Here is a 23338-nt window from a genome sequence, read left to right on the forward strand (position 1 = left end):
GACCACAGATGATTATATAACCATCGGTCACAGTCGTAATAAGTCCACTCATCCCAAACCAACAGTTACAAACGCCACATGTTGGCTGGCTGCGTATGCAAAGCATTAAATCAAATAGTATTCTTTATTAGATAGCTGTGGATGCGTTACACCACGCTCAGCTCCACCCTCTTCCTCCTCTGAAGTGCAAATGAGTCTATAATTAGATTCCACACGTGAGAGGTGCAGAAGAAAAGTCTATTATTATTGAATATGGCAAATGTGGTGATTTACATGAAATGGTGTGATGTTATTAGAGTGGAAGACTTTGCAGGGAAGCTTCTCGTTTTTTTGCGTCCGCGTGCAGTTAAACAATCACCGCGTGGTGATAAGGCCGGTACGGAAGTGATCTTTAATGACTTGCACTTTGTTTTAATTAGCGTCCGTGCACCCGGGGGAACGTAAAGCATGCGGGGAGACGATCACAAATAATGAACTTGCCCAGATATTGGCTGTAATTAAGGCATAAACTGTGGGGAACCCCCCCCCCCCCCTCCAAGACCATGGACTTGGGCATAATCCGCCTGTAATATATTCACTCTCTTTCTCCTCTGCTGCTTCGTTCCTGCAGTGGAGACACCGTACAAGCAAAGGCGGTCTAAAAATATGCGAGTGTACTGATAACACCTTTCCCTGTGACATGCACTTTTCATAAGTAATGCACCGCAGCGCAGTCCTTGACCGGAAAATACCATTGTGTCTAATTGGTCCTCACTTGTCAAGAGCAGATTTGGATTCTTAAAAGCTCCAGTTAGAGCGCATAATAGCAAAGAATAGAGCTGATATTTATAGTTAAAAAGAAGAACGGTGTGACAGTCCTCTTAGAAGTGCCGGTGTCCGTGTGAATCTGTGCTTTCATGGGGAAAATGGGGCCTTTTCGCCTATAAGAGTCCAAGTGCTTTTTAGGAGCGCTTCCTAAATGACCTCTAGACCTCTAGATCTCCTTTCTCTAGAAGCCATGATGAAGTACGGCTCGTGTCCGGAGTCTGGAGGGCATCGGCTCACGCGGGGGCCGCCTGGCATCCTTTCACCGTGATGGTTTTATGACTTCTTCTGAGAGGAGAGATGTTGTGTTTGAAATAGTGAGAGCTGAGCATTCGTCTTGGTAAACAAACAAGCAAAAAGACAATGACAACGACTGTGTTATGCAGTGTTGAAACAATTTCCCAGACTCACTCACTTGACAAGAAACGTATGGAAATGATGCACTTGAAATTGTGTCTCCTGCTGCTTTTTTCACCTCACGGTGCATGTTAACATTGATCTATAGGTGCTGAGGAGCATCTATATTAGTCTGTGTGTGTGTGTGTGTGTGTAGAGGTTGAATGAAATGGGTTATAATCTGTTATTTTTCTGGCAAACAAATAGTCAGAGACTCTAATCTGCATTTTGTGTCTCCACTGGAGTGCACTCATTTACTTAAAAATAAAGTGTAGATTACATATGAAATACAGGAAAACAGTATTTATTGTTTCAGAGAATTAAAATATGCACATTTACATAAATAACTTACACAAATAAGTTACTATGTGCTAATTGAACAATAATTATTATTATGTTAATCATCAAAAACTGAGAAAAAATGGCAAATTATAACATTTATGAGGGCTTGTTGACAGAAACACATATACAAGTGTAGAATAGCAAATGGTTTTGCTTTTGTAGCCTATGAATAGCGGCCAGAGCGTGCTGTGTGCATTTCAAAGTGGAAGCTCACTCGTATGGAACTTCGGTGGCCTTCACATGCCATTGTGTTTGCATCGTAAGCTCAAGTGGTAGCCAGTTGTGATGTCACCCACGAGAATCTGCCCGAAACACCCCTTTTGAAGCCTCAAGAAGTGAGTCTAACATGCGTCAAACACACTGGTGTCCTATGTGCCTTACTTTCTCATCCATTTCCCCCCGAATGGGAACATAATTTACAAAATTGTCACCCTGTGTCAGCTGGGATTGGCACCCGTGACCCTCATGTTGAGGATAAAGTGGTAGAAGAAGGATGGACATATAGTATTCTATTGAAAAATAGCTAAAACTATTGATTGAGAGCATTAAAGATAAGTAGAAGAATATAAATCAAGTGGGATGTCGGGTCATTTTCCCACAGACTATCCATTAGGGTTACTGAAGAAACACAGAGGCGATAGATGGCAGCTGCCATGCAGCATACTCTTGCCTTTGTAATTTTATTCACAAAAGCCTCTCTCTCTCTCTCTCTCTCTCTCTCTCCTCTGTTGCTTTCCCCTTCAGCTACTAACAAAGGTCAATTCCTTCCAAGAGCCGATACCCAACACGGCCGTAATTTATCAGCTCCTGCTTGTTGACCTCATTAAATATCTCATAAGTTTATCACCACCGTGCGCAGAGCTGGACAAACTGAATACTCCTGCATCCGGGAAGCCCAACACATATGCAGTGTAACACCTCTACAAATGGAAGAGAACACAAAGGCACCCGACATCTTTAAAAAGTTGTGTGTATAAGAAATAAGAGCAAGGGGTTAGAAAAGGATTTACACAAGGTCGTTTCAAATACCTCTTTGATCTGCTGTATGTTGATGTCTTCTATTCTTACCCAAGCACCCCTCTGTGGTGTACAGGACGGGGAAAACGGAAAACCAACCTTATCTGACTTGTAAAAATGACCTCAGGCATAAGGTAGACCTGAATAGCGCTTAACTTTTTAACATTACCCTGCTTTGACAAATGTGCAGCCGCCCCCCCCCCCCCCTTTTTAATACTCTGTCCTTGGATAATTATACCCAGAAGCAGAGGGTTAATTGAACTGAAAAAGGTTATTTGGGAGAGTTGAGCTGAAGAGTGGAGCGTGAGTGGGTGAACAATGCCCAACAGAAGAGATGAAAGAGGAAGAGGACTGGCTTCTTTTCATACTCGTCACCTCACTGCTACTTTTAATTTTCACTTGGTTCCACACAAGAAACGGTTTAAATTATAGTTGTATTTAGTTAATTTGACTAAAACCCCCTTTTAAAAACAGCAGCAGGTAGTTTTTTTTTTTCATCTTTATGCAACTCTTGAAGATGTGAACACATTTGTTGGTCAGAAACTGAAATTGGGGCAATTTTGATAATTTATTGTGCCCCACATATTCACTAATTCAATAATTACTCACTGGTCCTCTGCTCTGTACCTAATAAAGAGACCAGTACATTTATCAATATTGAATGACTGGGTCCAGAAAATAAATTGCTTTTCAGCTTTAATTTCTGCATTGTGTACAAGGAATGAGAACAGATGTGTTTATATTTGGGTAAACTTTATTTACAAAGACAAATAAGAGATTTCCATTCGCCTGCAGAGACAGAACTGGGATGGATAAATGCTCCACCTGATGACCTATGGAGAGAGCAAGAAAACAGAGCAAAAAGGTGATTACATACCTCACACATATCTGATGACAGTGAAGCAATTTCTGAGTTAACACCAGGAAAGATAAATGTGTCAAAATCCAACAATGACCTGCTCCCTCCTGCTACATATCAGTGTCTGTGCTGACTTGCTCGCGCCCACGCTTATCTAACCACCACAGCAGCATTGTGAACCCCATGTGACGTTTGTTACCATCACTCGGTGACATTTAAGTAATTTGTTTAAGGTATGCCACTGTGCGAAAAGCTAAAGAGACTAAATGAAGGACTGTCGGTGTCTGGGGCTTTTAAAATCAAGGCTGAAGTAAATGCCAAATCATTCTGACACATTAATGAAAGCAGATACCGCTAGATAAACATAGCACTCATAATTACCGTGGAAGCAGCAGAACGGGGCTGGGCCATTCTACTTCTTTAGGATCTGATGTCTGACAACAAGGAAGGGAGCTGCGAAGCCACTGCCAAAGAACAGGACCATCATGCCCAGCAAGCGCCACTTATTCTCCACAGAGAAGGGCAAGTTCTGTCAAAAGACAATGGTAGTGATGACAATGAATGCATTTTGAACTCAAATCACCAGAAAGCAACTTTTGTTTACTGAACCGGCATACTAGAAAACACCTGATTCTCACATTAAAAACAGGGGACTGCGTAGCACATAAAGATAACACAAAGCAGACAAAAACTATTTGATGAGTCCAGGGTAGAAATGACAGCTGAATAAAAAATGAAAAAACTGAGAGATTTTTTTTTTTTTTACATTTCAATCATTCAGTTCCAAGTCTACATCAACACCAATACATTTAAAGAACTGTTGAATAATCGACAGACTAATTGATTGGGAAAATCATCATTAGGTGCAGCACTAAACTGGGTTTCCCATTTCCCGGACTAACAATGAGGTGGAACTGCTAATTTAGTAAATTAATACAGAGAAATCGGTCATCCGTTTCTAAAATCTGAGATTACATTTTCGCTCGAAGACATTATTATAGTCTTACTTTTTGATTTAATTCTGTTAAGGGCTACTGTAACTTCTGAAGTTGTGTTTTCACCTGCAAACATAGATGGGGTTTATTGAATTCATAAAAAGTTGTCGTATGAAATATAAAAGTGCAGATGCAGCTTTAAATTGTGCACAAAAGTTCCATTCGGCATTAAACGGTAGCAGAGAATCTCAACTCCAAACTAAGTAACATCTGCCCTCGGATGATGATTTTTTCTTTTTTTCCTCTTTTTTTCTCTTGGGCCCCAAAGTTTTAATCTTAACCTACATGTAACTTGTCTATGGTCTGTGTCTATGGTTTACTTGTTATGTGTAATGTCTTGTGATTTATGTATTCTTTTGTCTCATGTCCTGTTGAATGTCTACTGTACTAACCTGCCTTAGGACAACGGATGAAAATGAGCAATTGTGCTAACTCCGGCATATTTACGTTGTTGCTCTATGCTGACATGTTGATGAATATGAATTGTCCTAATTCAAATAAATAAATAAATGTAAATCATTAAAACATATCCCGTTTAAGTCAAACTGTACTCATAAACTTTAAAAATTATTTAAAACTAGAAGAGGTCACAGCCAATAACTCTGAAACGTCCACAGCAGTTCACTGTGACCTGCAGTTAGCACTGGAAACCAAAAACGTAACATTTATTTACAGGTTGATAAATGCGTCTAGCGGCGTGTCTCTTAGAAATCTAACCTAAATATCAGATAAATTAAAGTGGAATTGCTTACTTTTGAATTTACTAAGAAGGGATCACTTCCTTCGATGACACAATGCTAATGCTAACTGCCTTGTTTTCAATCAACACTGTGGTGCAGTCCTCGGTCTGTCCTTAACGTAGACATTTTGATTACGTGTATATAATAAATATATATGAACATAGAAGACTAGGTTATGTTGAATGTGAAGTTGAATTGTGCGAGTATTATGAGAACGTTCAAGGTAAATGACGGAACATGACCTCCAAACCAGCGCTAGCTAACGTTAGCTTCTGGAAACAGACAAGGCCGCTTCGGAAAATACAACACTTTAAATAGTCATTCCGTTTTAAGTGCGTCAACTCACATTCCCTGGTCCTTCTGCATAGTGTGAAGAACGGACAGCGGATGTCGCGAATCGTCTCACGGCTTGTCCCAGCATGGTTAAAAGGCTGCTTTCTCCTCAGACTCGGCTAAATTGTGTTCCGTGCGACCTTATCTCGTTCCTGTAACGGATGGATGGCGCAAAGGATTGTGGGGAACGGAAATGAGACTACAGTTTGTGGGGATTGTAGTTCAAACGGCTCAGGCGGCTGCAGACCGAACATTTGGATCGATTATCATTATTTTATCCTTTGAAGTAAGTAAATGAGAATAATTTCAGCGCTTTGGAGTGACTAACTTACTAAATACACATCTTCTGGATTTAGAAAACTGGTGGGTGTAGTTTTCTGTTCAAACAAAGCATTAGAAAGGGAAGAAAGGTAATTTAAGTGACTTTGAACATGGCGTCCGCTTTGTTTCAGTGTCTATAGTCACAAGTAATTAATTTCAGCAATTTCGTTGCTATTATTAGCTTTCTATAAAGCTTAAACAGACAGTGCAGAACATAGAATCAAGTGGGCTAAAGCCTCATATGCCCCCTCATGGTAACTTGCCTGACATTTAACTGATAAATAATAACGTGCTAAATGGGCTTCTTTGCCTGTTACCAAAGATAATTTTGATGCAGAGATGTGTTTATTCAAAATCCATGCCAGCTAAAGCTGTATTTCTTTGTCAGGCCTAATTGGTTTCTAAAGCACTTTTTTAAAATCCTCTTCATGTCTTAATAGCCATCAATTTAAAAAGTCAAGAAATAAATTATTGTGTCTCTAGCCGTCGCAATACTGTAAGAATGACCAATTATTTAATTTAGACTGAACAGATTGCCTCGCTATCATCATACCTGTCACTCACAGACCTTTTCACCAGCGTGGATTATTATGATGATGTTTGGTTTTAATTCTTAGAGCTGATTTAGACATGATGTAGTCAGTATTACTGATGCTGTACATGCAGCTCTTTCTCCTCATCTTGCTGTTTTCATGATTTGGGGGTCATGCTTAAAGGAGAAAGCAGACAGGAAGGGGTTGTATGTTTATTTTTTTAAACAACTTTACAACTTTATTCATAGGTGGCACGTATATACATATATATACCAGGCAACCGGGCAATATGTCTGGCAACTCGTCTCTTCACCTGCTGTATCCATAAAAGGTGAAGATAGTGGAGAGCTGTTGTGCCCCGGGATACCAAAACAGCGACTGACAAGCATCCCAAGAGACGACAGAGTTGGATAACTGCCATGAAATGTGCTCAAGGTGAGCGCGAAAGAACACAGAATACTGAGTGATGGGAGCCTGCAGGCAACGGATTCTACTTGTGTGGTGATCACTTCATATCAGGTACTGAACTGAAGAACACATAATAACTTCATATCTTGTTTATTTTTCATGACTTATTTCACATGTAAACAAACATCTGTGACCCCATTCAGACCTGATATTAACGTGTCCTCCCAGTCACATGTAGATGAATTCTTTTTTTTTCTAATTCTTTAAGCTTCTCCCTTTAGGGGTCGTCACAGCATCTGCTTCCGTCTTGTCCTCTCCCTTGTGTCCTCCCAACTGTCCCCATGTCCCCCCTTCACAACATCCATGAACCTTCTCTGTGGTCTTCCTCTTCTCCTCCATCTTTCACATCCTTTGTCCAGTATCATCTCCAGTCCTCTTCTGCACGTGACCAAGCCATGTCAACCCTGACTCTCTTACTTTATTTCCGAACCATTTAACCTATACACTGCCCCCTGAATATGCTCCTTTCTAATCCTGTCTATCCTCTATGCCACTCCCAGTGAAATTCTAAGCATCTTCAGCTCTGCCACCTCCTGTCTCTGAGACAGTGCCACTGTCTCCACAAGCCATACATCACAGCACGTCTCACGACCGTCTCGCTGACCTTCCCTTTCACTTTTGCTGCCATCCTTCTGTCATACATCATCCCCGACACTCGTCTCAACCCACTCCACCCCGCCTGCACTCTCGTCTTCACCTTGTGCACTGTCCACTGCTTTTGACGTTTGACCTCAGGTATTTAAACCACCACTTGTCTTACTGCCCTTCACACGCAGGTATTCTGTCTTGCTCTAGCTCTTTTTTTTTTCTATTTCTTAAACCTATTTTATGTTAAAGTAGCTTGTAAATTGCACCTACACACAAGCAGAGACACCTAATCTGATCATATTTTGGCACAGGTACGACAGCGTATTAGGGCCAAGTATGAAAAAAATAAATCAAATTACAGACCTGGGGGAGGGGGGTAATATTTTGAGAAAACATTTGCATATTTATGAGATTAAAAGTGAGAAATCTTCAAGAAAATTAATTAATTAATTAAAATCTGCACACCCAGGATGCATTTAAATGCCGGCTGTGAACAGTCATACTTAGCATTAACATCCACCTCCCCATGTGCTAAGTCTGAACGAGGCCTTTACCTTTTAGACCAGGTTCCAGGTTCCAGTGTCATTTAAAAAGTTTACTAAATGAGTCCCAAGTTATGGCTCGAACTGTTGCCTCATCCTCATCAGGTGATGTCGGTGTGTATGCGTGTGTGCACTGATTTATGTGACATGCCACTTCTGCTGCTTGACTTGTTCCTCATATATCCCCCAAAGAAACCGGCACGTCTTATTTTCATGTATTCACGTCCACATAGTTTGTAAAAGATGTCCTCTCCATGTCTGTGTGCATTCACGATGATTCATGCCACAGGAACGTGCAGGTAGGAGGGAAGTACATGTGTCTTGTGTTCCTCTGGGACAGAGAAGAGTTTTATAAAGTGCCCGTTGCTTATAATCAAATCACGAGCATGAACATCAGTTTGACATTTGTGTGTGTTTTTCAAACGCACAAATGCGCAGATGTCACTTGACGTATGTGACACATATTTGGAGCGTCGACAGAACGCCACACAAGAGCCGTGTGGATCCTGCAAGATGGATTTCACAGGTGGAATAGATTTGTTCATGTTATGATTCAGACAAGGATATTTACTGTGACACCTTGTTCTCTGCAGTGACTTGAAGGGAGATCTGATTGGTTTTGAATGTTCATCTCACACTTAACTTCAGATTTGCTCTAACATTCACAGATGTTGTTGTTTTTTTGTTTTTTTGGTGGTTATTTGAGCTGTTTTCACACACAAACTCTTGAAAAACTGGGTCCAAAACATTACCCAGAGTGCATCTGTGAAAACAGCTCGTCAGTTTTGCCTTTCGCATATGAAGACTGCAGCCAGAGAACGTCTGTGTCTGGAACACTGGGGTGAGGAGGCAGGAGGCAGGATACTCCCTCTGTGAATTCGTCAGGGCTCAGTCTGACACATCCCCCCCCCCCCCCCCCCCGGAAATTTGCATGAGGTTGTGAGTGTGTGTGTGTGTGTGGGGGGGGGGGGGGGGGGGGGCTGACAGAAATCGCTTGCAGACATTTACATTTTCACAGTTCTTCCCGAGCGTGTGTGTGTGTGTGTGTGTGGCTACAGTAGTGTGATACACTCTGCTGCTATCTGTATAATACTGTTAGTCATACAGTATACAGCTCAAGAGACAGAGGTTAGTTTAAGTTAAGTAAACGTGTGTTGATTTTATGTCGTATGGCAGGTAAATTATACATGATTATTATACAAATCAGCATCTGATATGTTCTGTATTGCATAGTAATTTAGAAAATCACAAATCAAGTTTAACACTTAGTGCAAAAAACAATAACATAGGTTAGTTTTTGTTCAATGTATCCCCAAATATAAAATCAGTCAATATGGAATCACTAAATTTCTTTACACACTAATCAGAGATAAACCAAATTCCTTAAGTGTACTAAACAGTGTTTATCCTACTCCAAATTGCTGACCCGGTGGTTGACTTAACGTAGTATAGTTTCATATTAACCTGAATATTAAGAGATTTGGGCCTTATCCACACAGAAACAGAACTTTCCCTATACAGCATTTAAAAAAATGTTTCCATTGTTTCACGGAATGTCTTCAAATCCCTTCAAAAATGACTAAACGCTGTAGTATAAATGCCAGGCCTGTGTGTGGCGCTGTAATGCTGCCACAGAAATACACCAACAACAGAAGAAGAAGAAGACACAGCACACACATTATTAACCCTTTAACACCTAAGCCTCAAAATGTTCATCTGGACTATTTTGCTTATTTTAACCATAAAAAGGGCCAGAAAAGTTTTGCCCATTTTTCCAGAATAACTTCCAGTATCTGACAGTTATTTACAATTTGCTGCTTGTTAAAATAGTGTAGTAACAATTTGAAATGGAAAAAAAACACTGTGATTGGACACAAACACTAGATTTTGGTTGAGTCTTTGTTTGAAAATGTCCAAAAATAGGCCATTTGGTATCATTTGTACGCGCCCTTAAAGAAAAAAGTAATTTACAAAGAATAAACTTCTGATATAGCTAACAGAGATGTAGTGAAAAAGGTTTCCTCTTTTCCTCTAATGAGTCACAGACTAATATTAGTTTTAATGTATGACCATTTTTATTCCCCTCAGTCAATGCAGTGCAGGATTCAGTTGCAAGAAGTTCAAAGCTGTCTGTCATGAACAAGCTGAAAAATGAACAAGTCATTAAAGCTTAGAGTCTTTTTTTTTTTTGGACTAAATCCACTGAGTCTCTTCCTATTGTTGAAGTTCACCTTGGGATTTCTTTTTAAATTGGTTATTTTGAGCATTTTCTGGGTAGAGACTGAAGTAGGTCTTTGACGCATGCTACAATCTCTGGGGGGGGGGGGGTTGAATAAAAGGTTATTCGCCTTTTATACATACTGTTAGATGGGATGCCGTGGTTTTGGGTCAGTGATCAGCAAAGGTTAGGGGTTCAATCCCTGGCTCCTGATGACACAGACACACACAGACACATATAGAGCAACAGTGACTCACATAAAAATAACCACTCATTACGACCGAGGTAGGACCGTCTATGAACAAACGACACATCTAACCTTTCAGCAAATGGGCTACAGCTGCGGCAAACCACACCTGCTGCCACTCCTGCCATTTAATGAGGTGCCATGTGCACCAAATAAAGTGAATTTGTACGTTCTGATTACACACTCATTGCTAACAGAGTGTTTTAAAAGCTTGTAAAAGTGATGCCGATGGCGAGGCAGGAAGGGGAATGGGGGAAAAGGGCGGGGGGGTTTGACATTGTCTGCTATGATGGTGGACACTCGTGGCAATCTCTTTAGCCCATGTCACGGCTGCCACATCCATCAGCGACAGGTCATCACCTGGTCTGCTGCCACATGCTCTCATTACCTCACAATCTGTTAAAAATGAATAAAAGTGGGGCAGTCGAGACCCAACTGTAAGTATTCATGTTATACTTTCAGTATGGTGCAATCCTAAATCCACGTTCTCATTCCTCCGGGCCCTGCAGCAAATATTTTATCTGCTATTTACATTCCCCTGCCAAGTGAGTCAGACTGTTTCTGATTGCTCTGTAAATAACCACGTGACATCCTTCACATAAGAAAAAAACAAGGAGCACAAACACACAAAACTGCCATCTCGAAAATAATAACCCACGTTCTAATTTAAGTCGGGCCAATTAGAATTTGGTGAAACCCAGACTCGGTCATGTCTGTAAACAAACGTTTAATCAGCCGCGTTCATAATACACGTGCACAACTGCAGTGGTGGCGCGATCGACATGGAGCCATATGTAATAAGTATCCGAGTCGTTTTCCCTTTTTAATTTTAGAATTAAAATGCAATTTGCCGTTATCAAACGTTCCGCTGATGAATAACAGGTTTGACTGCCGTGGTAAACAGCATCCGTCTCTCTCTCTCTCTCTGCCCCAGTCGGCAGTAATGTTCTACAGAGGAGTGACGAGGTAAATGGATAATGTTAATCAATGAGGACAGTTCACTTTGGCAACAGCGCTCTCCTGTTTAAAGGCATCTTGCGTCGTCGCCGCCGGCGAGAGCCGATTTCCACAACGACGGGTTTTCTGGGAAATGTGAGCGAGAGTCATTTTTGGATTTTAAGACAGCGCTTCAATCCACCCCCCCCCCCCACCCCCCCACACACACATGCAAACATCCATTTAAAGGCTCTAAAGCACACCTGCCTTTCTCTAGTCCCTATGGGAGTTCATGTTATGCACACAGCTGCATGATTTGATATTAATCTTTAAAGTGGATTAAAGGTTGGGGCCTCTTAAATCACAAGCATCCTTTCTGAGATTTGTCTTCATGCACAATCTATTCACTCCACTCCGCTTCCCTCACGCTCTTCGCCGTCACCGATGCTCTGAAATAAAAATGGGTGCTGATTGGATTCCTGTATTAAACCAGCTGGCCCGGAAAGAGAATTAAACAGAGAATCATTCTGGAGCGCGGAGGTAAACATGACAAATTTGAGTCATCGCTCCGCTGCGCTCAAAATGCATCAGTCTGGTGCGAGCGAGATTTTTACGAGGTCCATTACTCAGGATTATGTGAGGTGTGTAACACCTGTCTGTCTTTACGTTTACCTTTTTCTTGCATCAGTGGACTTTCATGAAAACGTGTTTTCAAATTTCTCCATCATATGGCGTCTTAAAATGATATTTCTTCTTACATTTTTACAAAAAGAGGGTGCTCTTATTTGCTATTATATCCCCTTATGTTAAGGAACATAGCAAACTACATACATTACAAACCCACAGGTTTCTTTTACACCATTTTCTGTCCTTTGGAATAAATCACACAGCATGATTCTGCTACATAGAAACTTCACCAGTTCAATTTTCTTTTTTTTGAAAGTTCCTTTACAAGGTCAAGCTTGAATGTATTCAGTCTTCTTTTCATTTTGGTCCACTTCCACTTTTTGCCTGCACAGGATTGTCATTGACTGTATTACTTGTAAGTCCCTCGAGCCATTGAGAGAACTTCAGAAGGTTTGTTGGGGGGAATTTTTTTTTAACTTTCATTCAGTTGCAACAGAACTTCCAGCCTCTGGCATTGGTATTATTTTTTTTTTGTGAAAGTGAGCGCTGAACCTGAGCTTTGTGCCACAACAAATGACAACAGCGACAGTTCAAAGCAAAATAAACTTTCTTTGATTATGTGTGAAAGACGTGTGTGAATGAAACTGGCACTGCCTTCTCATTCCTCTGCCTCTCTCCTTCCTTCTTCTTCACCTGAATCTGTGACATTACTAAATCCATCCTTCTTCTACCGCTTTATCCTCCACATGAGGGTCGCGGGGGGGGGGGGGGGGGCTCACACACAAACAGGGCTGCAGGGCTCACACACAAACGAGTGACTAGTGACTTGTAAAGCAGTTGTTTTCAGTGTAACTGAATCACTCGAATCAGTGAATTAAAGCTATTTGTTCAGCACAGACTCCTTCTGACACAGTCACTGGACTTAAATACAGCGGCAGGGTTTGTGAGGCCGCTCACGATCAGCAGTGCTGTCGCTAAATACACCAGACTCCTCTGTTAAATATTAAGATTGTAGACATTTCTCTGGTAATTGTTGGAGATGAACCCGCGTTTTTAGGATTGTTAAGTCGTTTGTAACTGATCTACAGTTTGTTGTTTGACGTTCTTGTGTCGGACGTCTCTTCCTGTGACGGCACTCTGACCAATCAGTGGCCAGGAGTCTAGCAACGTCACGCAGAGTACCTACTCTGGTTACTAAACAAAGTACCTGGCCGATGCGAGGTGAGGTGGTGGAAACACGCTAATAGAGACAAACCAATTCACCTAATCCCCATATTGCATGTTTGTAGACTGTGGCAGGAAGCGGTAGAACCCGGGGAAACCCATGCACACGCGGGGAGAACATGCAAACTCCATGCACAAAGGCCCTTGTTCCAATCAGGGCTCGAACCTCTAAATACAAGCTCGAACCTGCTGCAAAGGCAAGACTGCTAACCACTGCATTAACCGTGTGGCCCTTGTGACATCACCTATTGGCACTAATTCATAATAAAAACCTCTCTAAACACAAGCCACAAGGAACAATATAGATCAGGAATAAATACATAGTAATAGTATTTATAATTATGTTATTTATCAAAGATATTTATAACATATTTGATTAGTAATAAATATTAATAAAGTATTATGCCTGACACAGCATGCAAACAGTCATAAATCATCCGCGTTTTATCCGTATCTCCACCGTTCACCGGTTATACACAACCGTATTCATGTCTGTGAAATAATATCTGGTGTCCTTGGTAATCCCAGCAGTCTATTGAAGATGAGCTCCCGCTTTGCCACCCTGTCAACCACGAGACAGAGTTCCACAAAGCCACCTGTCAGCGGGCCGTTAAGAGAAGCTCCGGGCTGACCAAGGACTGACCGGGAGCATCTGTGCCACTGTTTGTGTCTAATACGCTAATGAGAGCTGTCAAGCTGTCGCATTTACTCCCGCTGCCCTCTGGCATGAACAATAGCACCTTCAATTTGGCTGTCTTGAGTGACATTAACAAACACCGCCACGAAGAGAGCAGTCGTGTGCCAGCGACACCGTGTTCGCGAGAGCGTGTAAAAAGAACACACACACACACACACACAATTCTAACCACACACACGCAGAGGGTGAAAATGAGAGGGACAGAAAGATTTGTCATCTTTAATAATGGAGTCAAGTTATTATTTTTTTATTTCTTATTTTTTTCTTATGCTAAAAAAAATGTCCCTCCGACTGCTAACCCGTGTGTGGGGGTTTTCTTTGGGTTCTCCGGTTTCCTCCCACAGTCCAAAACCATGCAGATGTGGGGATTAGGAAAACTGGACACTCTAAATTGTGTGAGAGTGAATGGTTGTTTGTCTCTATGTGGCCCTGTGATGGACTGATGGACTGTCCAGACTAGAAATAGAACCCAGAACCCAGCACCTTCTTGCTCTAGTTAGTGTTTGTTTTGACCTCTTATGCCAGCACTGCAGCTGTGGGTCAGGAATGCCTAATATTAGAGAATCTAAAAGGCTGCTAAGTCCCTCTCAAAAATGCCTCTAATCCCTTCTCTTTTCTCAAAGAATGGTTTAACAGATGAGGCGAGCAAAGCAGGAACCGGAGGGGATGAAGGCAGCGATCAGATCCGGACGACGAAGAAGGTAAGGTAAGCGTCAGTGGCTGCACGCACGCTCGCACGCGGGAGGAAGTTCTGAGCACACGGCGTTAACACGAGCGGCGTACAAGTATATAATTAAACACTAGAGATCTTCAAGCGAGCGAGAGAGAAAGCCATGACGTTAACCACACAGAGGTCTGTAACAATCTGGCGTAGAGGTGCTTGATGATTAGATATGGAGCAGGTGTGCGCCTCCCACAGGTGAACTGAAATTTGGACTGCAGAACCCAACTGACATGCTTAAAGGATGCAGTTGTACTTATTTTACATGTGGCCTCCTTCAGAAACCATAACAATGCATTAGCCATCACCTGCTGTTGCACTCATTACACGTGAGCCTTCTTGATCAATACCATGCATCAGACTGTGTGACCCTTCACCTACTTGTGAAAAGAGCAGCGTACACCACCACGCTGTCAGTGGGAGACAGCATGTGTGTGTGTGTGTGTGTGTGGGGGGGGGGGGGGGGGGGGGGGGTTAAAATGCCTCACTCTAAAACTGTCAAACATTCATCAAACACAGTCAGCCTCCTCCGAGCTCCTTTAACATGTTTCCACTGCAGCATCGTGGGCACTGACCTTGTTCCACAACAACAAAGTCTTTCTCATAAAAATAGAAATAATTTAATACAACGCACACACACACACTGTAGGGAAAATGGAAAACAGAAGTCCACTCTGGACTGCAGTCTTCAATAATACTCTCTGCACTATCTGTGTACACAGAGGCAATGGCACATGAATGCAAATGTGCTGCACTACTACTAATTGTTGTAACACCTACAGTTTGGAGAGCCATTTACCACAAAGCTTTATACTGTGACAAGAGTTAATGTGTGCATGATGTAGTGACTAAAATACGGCCATAGTGTAGTATAAAAACTTTGATGTTTGTCCAAAAGATGCTTACGTAAGGGGAAAATTTAACAACCCTGACCCTCAGTGCATTTTAATTTTCTAATATTTATGATGACTCAGGGTACATATAGACATTTATAGCAACGCGTCAGGCTTATAGCGCTAAAGGTCAGGGATTATTGTGGCGTGTGCCTGCATTCTGCTGACCCAGAGTGCAACAGTGTGGAGTTCTCAGTCACATGATGCCACGACGATGTCACTGCGCGTGCCGAGTCACGTGTTTGTCATCATAAACGTTCTCATATGTCAGGCAGTGATAAGAAATGATGTATACAGTATAATGTATGTGCATAGATTACATTTATCTAGTGCTGAACATGTTATACTATATAGTTTATTATTCTGAAGATTTATATCACTGCGTCTGAAAATAGTGATTTAAATGACTTTTTTTAAATGAATTTTAGTTGGATCGTGAATATACTTTTGGTTTATGGTGAAAAATAAATGCCTGTTACTTCTGTTTAAAATACGTATACTATATATATATATATATATATATATATATATATATACATATATATTTATATAATATTATATCATATATATACATATATAATAAAATAATATTATATGAGTTCCGAGTGTCCACACACAAAAATGATGTTTCCCACTCCATTATGAGCTGATGATACATCTCGGCATTCCCCTTAAGATCGTGTTTTTTTTTTTTTTTTCTTTCTTTCATGTTTCCTGTTTTATTTTGAAAACATACCCCTCCTCTCATTTCAGGTGACTTCCTCTCCTGCCCCTGTGTGTTTTCCCTCCAGTCTTGATTGTTTGCCCCGCCCTCATTAGATTCACCTGTGTCTCGTTGCCTCCCTCCACCTCACGTGTATATAAGCTGTGTTCCCGTTTCCGCTCTGTGCCAGTTTGTCTTTGTACCTCTGTGGATTTGTTTGCCTGGATTTGTTCGTACTGAACCTGCCTTTTGAGAAAAGGTAAAGTCATTTTGTTTTTTTGAATTCTGAACTGTTTTGAGTGCTGTTTTTGTCTTAAAAGCTGAGTCTTGCCTCTGGTTAGTATGTAACATCATTTTTTCGCTCGGTCTGGCCAACACGAAAACCACATCTGTGCGTTGACTTCATATATAAACTTCCCATCACGTCCGGTGTGAACACAGCATTGAACTCTTCCCTCCTGTGTTGAACTGCTGCAGCGAATCTCTGTTAAAGTATCACGTTTATGCAGCTGTACTGTAACTACATTGCATGTACCTGCATGTATCTCAGACTCATGAATTAAACATTGCAAGTATGTCCTGCAGTGGTTCTGAGACTTGCAGTGTGTGGAGTGTATTTTTCCACGTTCATAATATGAATTTAACTGTTTGATGTGATGAATTAAAGGGAACGGTGCGCCCAGGCCTTATTCAAAAGTTGCTGAGGTCATGTGAGGTTATACTGCTTTTGCTTCAGTTTGGATATTTGTAGCCTGGTAAAAGCAAAATAAGTCTTTCATACATATTACAGTTCCATTTCTTGAATTAATAACTTTGTAGTGCACATTTAAACATCCCAGGTGGGATGAGTTTCCTAAGAGATCATGTTACTCAATGCAAAGGTAAGACACGAGTGCAAAAACCTGCATGATATTGGAATGCTAATGAGTAAACGCTCCGAGGACTGACATCGACGTGTACAACAACAGAAAAAGGATTGAAACAGAAGTATTTTACAAAACAATAATGTTTCCTCCTGTAAGTTTACTAAGAAATCTGGGAGGGGAAATGTGTAAATCAAAGCCCCATGCATCCCCATCACCTGGGGAAAACAGGTGGGTAAATCCCAGCCTGCCAAGAACTGACGGATCCTCTTTTTTTTGCCAAATATCAGACTCTTTATCTGGGCACGAGAAAGAGGAGACAGTGCCAGGTGAAACACAGGTGGAGCTGTCACACACCTGCTTTGGCACCCTGTGATTTTGATCCGTTCGCCCCTTGTTTGGCTCAGTTTTGGAGTGTCGGGAGCACTTGACATACGGCGGGGACAGGTGCCTCAGGGACGGCGTCGCTGAAAAGCATCTGTGAGGGGCTCCTCCTTGCCCCCGTTAATGATGCTCGGTTGACATTCCAAATTCATTCTTGTGCTGGCATTAAGACTCACGGGCCGTAATGTTTCCTCACAAACCCCTAAATGTAAGTAATGTTATTTTTTCTTTCTCTCTCGCTCTGTTACACGTGTAACTCGAACCGGCAATTAAGCTCGTTTTGCTGCAGTTTGTTTGCAGCAATCCTGACAAATATGAATAAGGGGGGGGGGAGGGAAGACGCTCACCAACATGCAAATTTAGCACTTGATCCGTGTTTATGTGTTCAGAGTAAAGGACTAAAGACAACCAGGCAAACGATTTCCAGCTGCAACACGATACTTCAAAGCGTCCAGGATTGTTGTAATTAAAGCAGGCGTCGGATTCATTATTATGCCCATAAATCTCGCCTTGATTTCCCCCTTTGCTCAACATAAACCAGCACAGTTGTTGCTCCGCTCCCTCGGAGGAAAGGCACTGTTGGCTCGCAGCGAGACATCGAACCACGGAGCAATTGCTCATCTGTAATTGTAACGATGTAATGATAGAACAGTATAGTATAGATATTCACACCACCGGTTGAGTTTCAGCTTCTTGTAACACATGAATCATCCTTGACAAATATGCTTTGGAAAATCCTGTTCAAGAGTAAAAGCTATGAAGCACTTTTGGAGATTTATGCTCGGCTATAGATATCTGCTGCCTAATTAAGCTGGTTAAAGATCTTTTATGTAATAATAATAATAAAAATGAACGGTTTATTTCTATTGAAGGTAGGGGAACAATACCCATGATCCCACGCTGTTTCCTGACCTCATCAAACTTGCGTCTTTTGTTATTGTTTTGAGTGAGAGGACCCCCATACCTTGCAGCACCCTTATTTTAAGTTGAATCCAGGTACGCTGGAGTAGTGCAAGCTTCATTCCGTCCTATTATCCTTCCATCTGTCTTCAGTGACAGTATTGATGTTACAAAGAAAACATTTTGTCAGCATTTATTTGGGGATTTATGTTCATCTGCTGCCTACTATTCATCATTTGAAATGTTCATTCTGTGGCCCCCGCGCTTTTCTCCGTCCCCTTGTCCTGATGGATTGTTGACCTTCATCAGTGACGTTCTGTCACCGCAGAAGTCCACAGCATCCATTCAGAGCAGAACTGCTTTTTTTTTCTGAGAGAGTGTGTGTGTGTGTGTGTGTGTGTGTGGTGGGGGGATACGAGGGCTCAGTGTCATTCAGCCAGTGTAAGCACTGTGTGCTGCTTGACTGGGAAAGACACAAATATTTGATGAGTCGCTGCATCTCGCAGTGCATTAAAGATGCAGCGCTGTGTCCGACACAAACTGTGCAGCAGCTTAAGGACTTGGCTGCGATCAGCGATCACAGTTCACAATTCATACACAACGCAATGCCTGGAGAAGTGTGCTCTCATTGAGTACTACTCAAAAACTCTTAGTGCCCATGGGAATGATACACAACTCCTTATATGGACATCCTGGGGGTGTGGCTTTATAGATTATTCAGGCTTTGAAAAATGTGTTTATTTCGTCTTCTTATGTGCACAAGTCACAAAACAGATCGTTTTTCTTTTCTTTTTGCTCATAAAAACGAGCCAAGTGAACTTCGAACTATGACGTGTTTCCAAATTTCACAAATTCAATCTGATTTCTAACATTTTGAGTACTTTTTGCTCAAGTGTGTTTATATAGTTGTTGTTTTTTCATCAGACTGGCTAGGTTATGCTAAAAATAAAAGGAATATAAGACACTCTGTATTGCACATTCTTACACCCTCTGTATATACTGTACGTTTAAACATCGTAATGGAAAATAGCAGCCAAAATGCTCTGTGTTCTAAGGGTTAAAGTCCCAATGACATCAAAATCAACATCGTAATCCCCTATATGTTGCTTGAAATGTTCCCTATGACCCTTTTTTATCGGCTTCAGCCCTGATCGGCATCAGTGGGAGCATGAAAAACCCATGTGGAAAAAAGCTTTTTTCCCTCAGCCCTATATTAGACGTTTCCGCGCTCCAACACACCTGATTCAAATAAGTGGCTCATTATCAGGCTTTCTGCAGAGCTCGGTGACGAGCGGACCGTTCAGAATCAGGTGTGTTGGAGCGCGGAAACATCTAAAAACATGCAGGGCAGTGAAGGATTGAGAAACACTGATCTTCTTCATGTACTTCAATCATGCAATGCTTTGATGTACATTTATTTCATGGATTTAATCGGCACAGCCATTACAAGCCTTACTTTAAAAAAATTAATAAAAATGGGACGGTGCCCTGTCATTTATTTTCATCAGTCAACTGGGACTGAAGTAATATGGAGGAAGTCATACAATACAATAATAAATAAAATATAAAAGAGGGATTTTAGAATCTGGTTTATCTGGTGATATTGCACTGGACCCTTATTTACAGGGTCCTTATTTACAGTAACGGCAAGTGGCAGCGAGACCGTGGAGATCCTCCAGTGTGGGTAGGGGGGCATCCGATGACCTTCTGGTGACCCTCTGGGGTGGCTAACTTCCTGTTACCCGCCACCGTGCAGCTGGAAAACCACGCACAGAGGCAGTAAGTAAGGATGCCCTCCATGGTGGAGTGGTTGAAGGACACAAGCAGTCTCCGGATGATGTTATTCCTTCTGAGGATTCTCAGGAAGTGGAGTCTTTGTTCTGCTCTTCTCATCAACTGTGTGGTGTTCCTGTGCCAGGTCAGGGTCTCCTCAATGTGGACTCCCAGGAAACCGGAGTCATGTGACCCTTTCCACGCAGGTCCCACTGATGAAAATAGGCTGAATGTCTTGTGTTTTGTTTTTCATGAAATCCACATATTAGCTCCTTTTTAGTTTTGGATGTGTTCAGGAGCAGGTGAGCGAAGATTTATGATGACTCGTCTTGTACAGTATATTAAGTTGCATTCAATCATGCGCCGTATGATTCTCTCATGCCCTGCCCTGCCCATTGAACCCACATATACAGCATATAGATACACCAGACCATAAAATGCTGCGGAATGACAAATTGGATCATGAAACAACAGGGCCCCACAGGCGATGTTTGACTCTCCTGTACCATGAAATGTAAATCCCCCACACCCCTGACCCTAACTTAGCCTGGTAAACGTACAGTAAAGGTTGATTAGTGAGGCGTAAGATTGCTGCAGTCATGCGGTAAATCTGGCCCGTCTTTACGAGCTCCCTAAAAGATATTTTATTCCCGGGGTCTTTAAAATCACACTATGGCCCCAATCATTGCTGTCATGATCTCCCGTCGCTGACACGTGTAATCACACCAATAAGTGCATCTTAAACTAAAAGGAAAGAAAAAAAAAGTGGAGAAGTAACAAATAACTAATGACATATAATTATACAACATGCATTTTTCATTACTTAGAGATGAGTCATACAGTTGCAAAGTGGTCTTACCCCAGTGTACTGAATCAACACTGATATAATAATGTGTGAAATAATTTAGGCTAAGCAGTCTAAATTATTTCAAAATGCTGTGCGTGTGTGTGTGTGTGTGTGCGCTCACTCTAACCCTTATCTGCAAATGGGGAGGAGGAGGAAAAAAGAGGAAAAGACGTTCACACCCCATATTCGTTTTGTGCTGTATTTCATTTCACACAATTATGCCCAGCCATTTGCCTGCAGTTACATTCATTGAAAATCCATGCCCGCGTTAATGGAATTATAATGATGTAGTGTATGCCGCGGCACCTAATCAAATGGAATTGATTTAAGTTACTTTTTGGCCCGGGGCCATCGCAGCTCAAAGGCGACGCCTGTGTCTTCCGTTTCTTTGATAGTTTGTGGCTTTGGGTAACGGTGAGTTGACAGACTGAGGAGCACACACACACACACACACACACACACACATGCACGCACCTACACGTGTTAACAACACAGCTATTGTCTTTTTTTTCTAGTGATCTTCAATATTCTGTTTGCGCTGACTTAATGAGTTCAGCAAAGTTTGTGAGTGTGGATGCTGGTAACTTTGTTGGCCCGGTAAAGAAAGGTATAGTGCTTATTGATATCGTTTTATTGTATTTATATTTATTTATTTATCTCCTTAATTCTCATCCAAACATGTCAAGCACGACAGATTATGTGAAATGAATGGAATATTCTCTGGTGCTGCTGCTACTGGTGACCTTAGTATGACACCTGCCAAGTTTGAAGCCTCTCGAGCCAACCCACTGGACCGTTATCCATCGATAAATATAGAGCTGACCCCTAGGATAAGTGGAAACCTTGACCTGTTAATGATGAGATGTCAAGGCTAGAAATGTAAAGTCACACAAGGTCACCAAAGTTTATTGGCCTCTTTTCTTGCTCTGGAAACCTTGAGACTCTTTCTTGCCAGATATTTGAATCAATGGACCCTACATTACATTACATTACATCACCACTAAGGGCCTTTGTGTGTGGAGTTATGTGCAGGTGGGTTTCCCCCCTGGGGCTCTTGTTAGCTCGGATGTTGTTAATTGGACAGGATGTCTCTGTATTACCTGTGATGGACCGGTGGACGTACAGGGTCCAGTGGCTCCATTTCCCTCCTCTTCCTCGCGACCCTGAACAGGTGAAGTGGTAAAAGAAAAATTAACCTTCTTCAAAAAACACTCAGCAAACCCAGAAGTGCCAAATGAATCTGATGACTGTGCCGCTTGCAAAGGTCAGGACCATGAAGTCCTGCTCGCAGTGCATTCTTAGCTCTGCAGAACTCTGTGTGTGTGTGTGTGTGTGTGGAGGGGGGTAATGAGTGCAGCATGAGTAAGGTTTAACCATCGCAGTAGTGACTACCATTCACCTCATTGCAAACGCTGTATTACATGCTGGCAAAATTACAAGTTGCATTCACCGGACTGACTGACTGACTGACCATGCTCTTGGGAGACAGCCAGCCGTGTGAGACAGCTCTTTCTTTGTTGTCGGTTGAAAAATGTTCTTGAAAACAAGCGGTAATTAGACTCTCAATTAGTGTCTCGGTCAGCACGGGGAAATATGCTCGTGGTGGACTGACCACAGGATTGAAGCAAATCAGCAAACACGTGTAGGAAAATGAAATAGAATATGGCAGCGAGGGGAACGTGGAGCTCTGCAATCAGAGTCTCTCCTCAGTGACGAGGTGGGATCACAGACCTCGCCTCTCTGAAAGTATGCAGACAAATTGCGTGTGACGCCTCTTGTTTCCTGTCTTCCCGCCATCGCGGACACCACGTCGCCCATTTCCTGCATGCCTTGCAAACACAAAAAAAGGGGGAAAGACGTGACAGTTATTGGGGCCCGGGATTATTTGTATTCCATCTCTTCCTTCCACTACACGTCAGCTTTTACGAGTTAACTCGGGCGAAACATTAAAGAGGCTCATTCTTTATTAATCCGCACAATGACAACTCAAAAGCTTCCGACGCTGACTTTACTCCGCGTGCTTGCAGTTTTCCTCTCTATGAAATCAGGTTATTGTCATTATTCTTTACGCAACGCTCGCATGTTTGCGCATGAACTTTCTGCAGCAATGGGACAAATCAGTGGAATTAAAGACGTGGTCGACCTTGTTATGTCGGTACTTGTTTACACAACTGTAGTGACGTAGAGTTTAATCACAGCATGGCAAAGACTTGAGTTTTTGCCCACTTTTGGTGACAGAGGCCCAACAGCTGAACAAACCCATAACGAATGCAGCCACTTTGCCTTTTGCAGCTGCCCTGGGCTCAGTTTCACAGCTCAACAACTGCACTGAACCCCTGAAGGAGCAATACCCCGTCATGTCAGATA

The 23338-nt window shown here is 42.0% G+C and overlaps 1 protein-coding gene across 1 annotated transcript; it reads right to left on the minus strand.

Moving 5' to 3' along the window:
* Positions 1–3295: 3295 nt before the first annotated feature.
* On the minus strand, positions 3296–5664 carry LOC131463514 (cytochrome c oxidase subunit 7C, mitochondrial). Its single transcript, XM_058635267.1, has 3 exons — positions 5500–5664; positions 3800–3947; positions 3296–3392 (listed from the first exon to the last, which is right to left on the minus strand). The coding sequence occupies exons 1-2, from the start codon at positions 5572–5574 to the stop codon at positions 3831–3833; spliced, it is 192 nt and encodes a 63-aa protein (XP_058491250.1). The 5' UTR covers positions 5575–5664; the 3' UTR covers positions 3296–3392; positions 3800–3830.
* Between the last annotated feature and the right edge of the window lie 17674 nt (positions 5665–23338).

The sequence above is a fragment of the Solea solea genome, chromosome 8 (assembly GCF_958295425.1).
Source record: "Solea solea chromosome 8, fSolSol10.1, whole genome shotgun sequence".
Classification (NCBI taxonomy): domain Eukaryota; kingdom Metazoa; phylum Chordata; class Actinopteri; order Pleuronectiformes; family Soleidae; genus Solea; species Solea solea.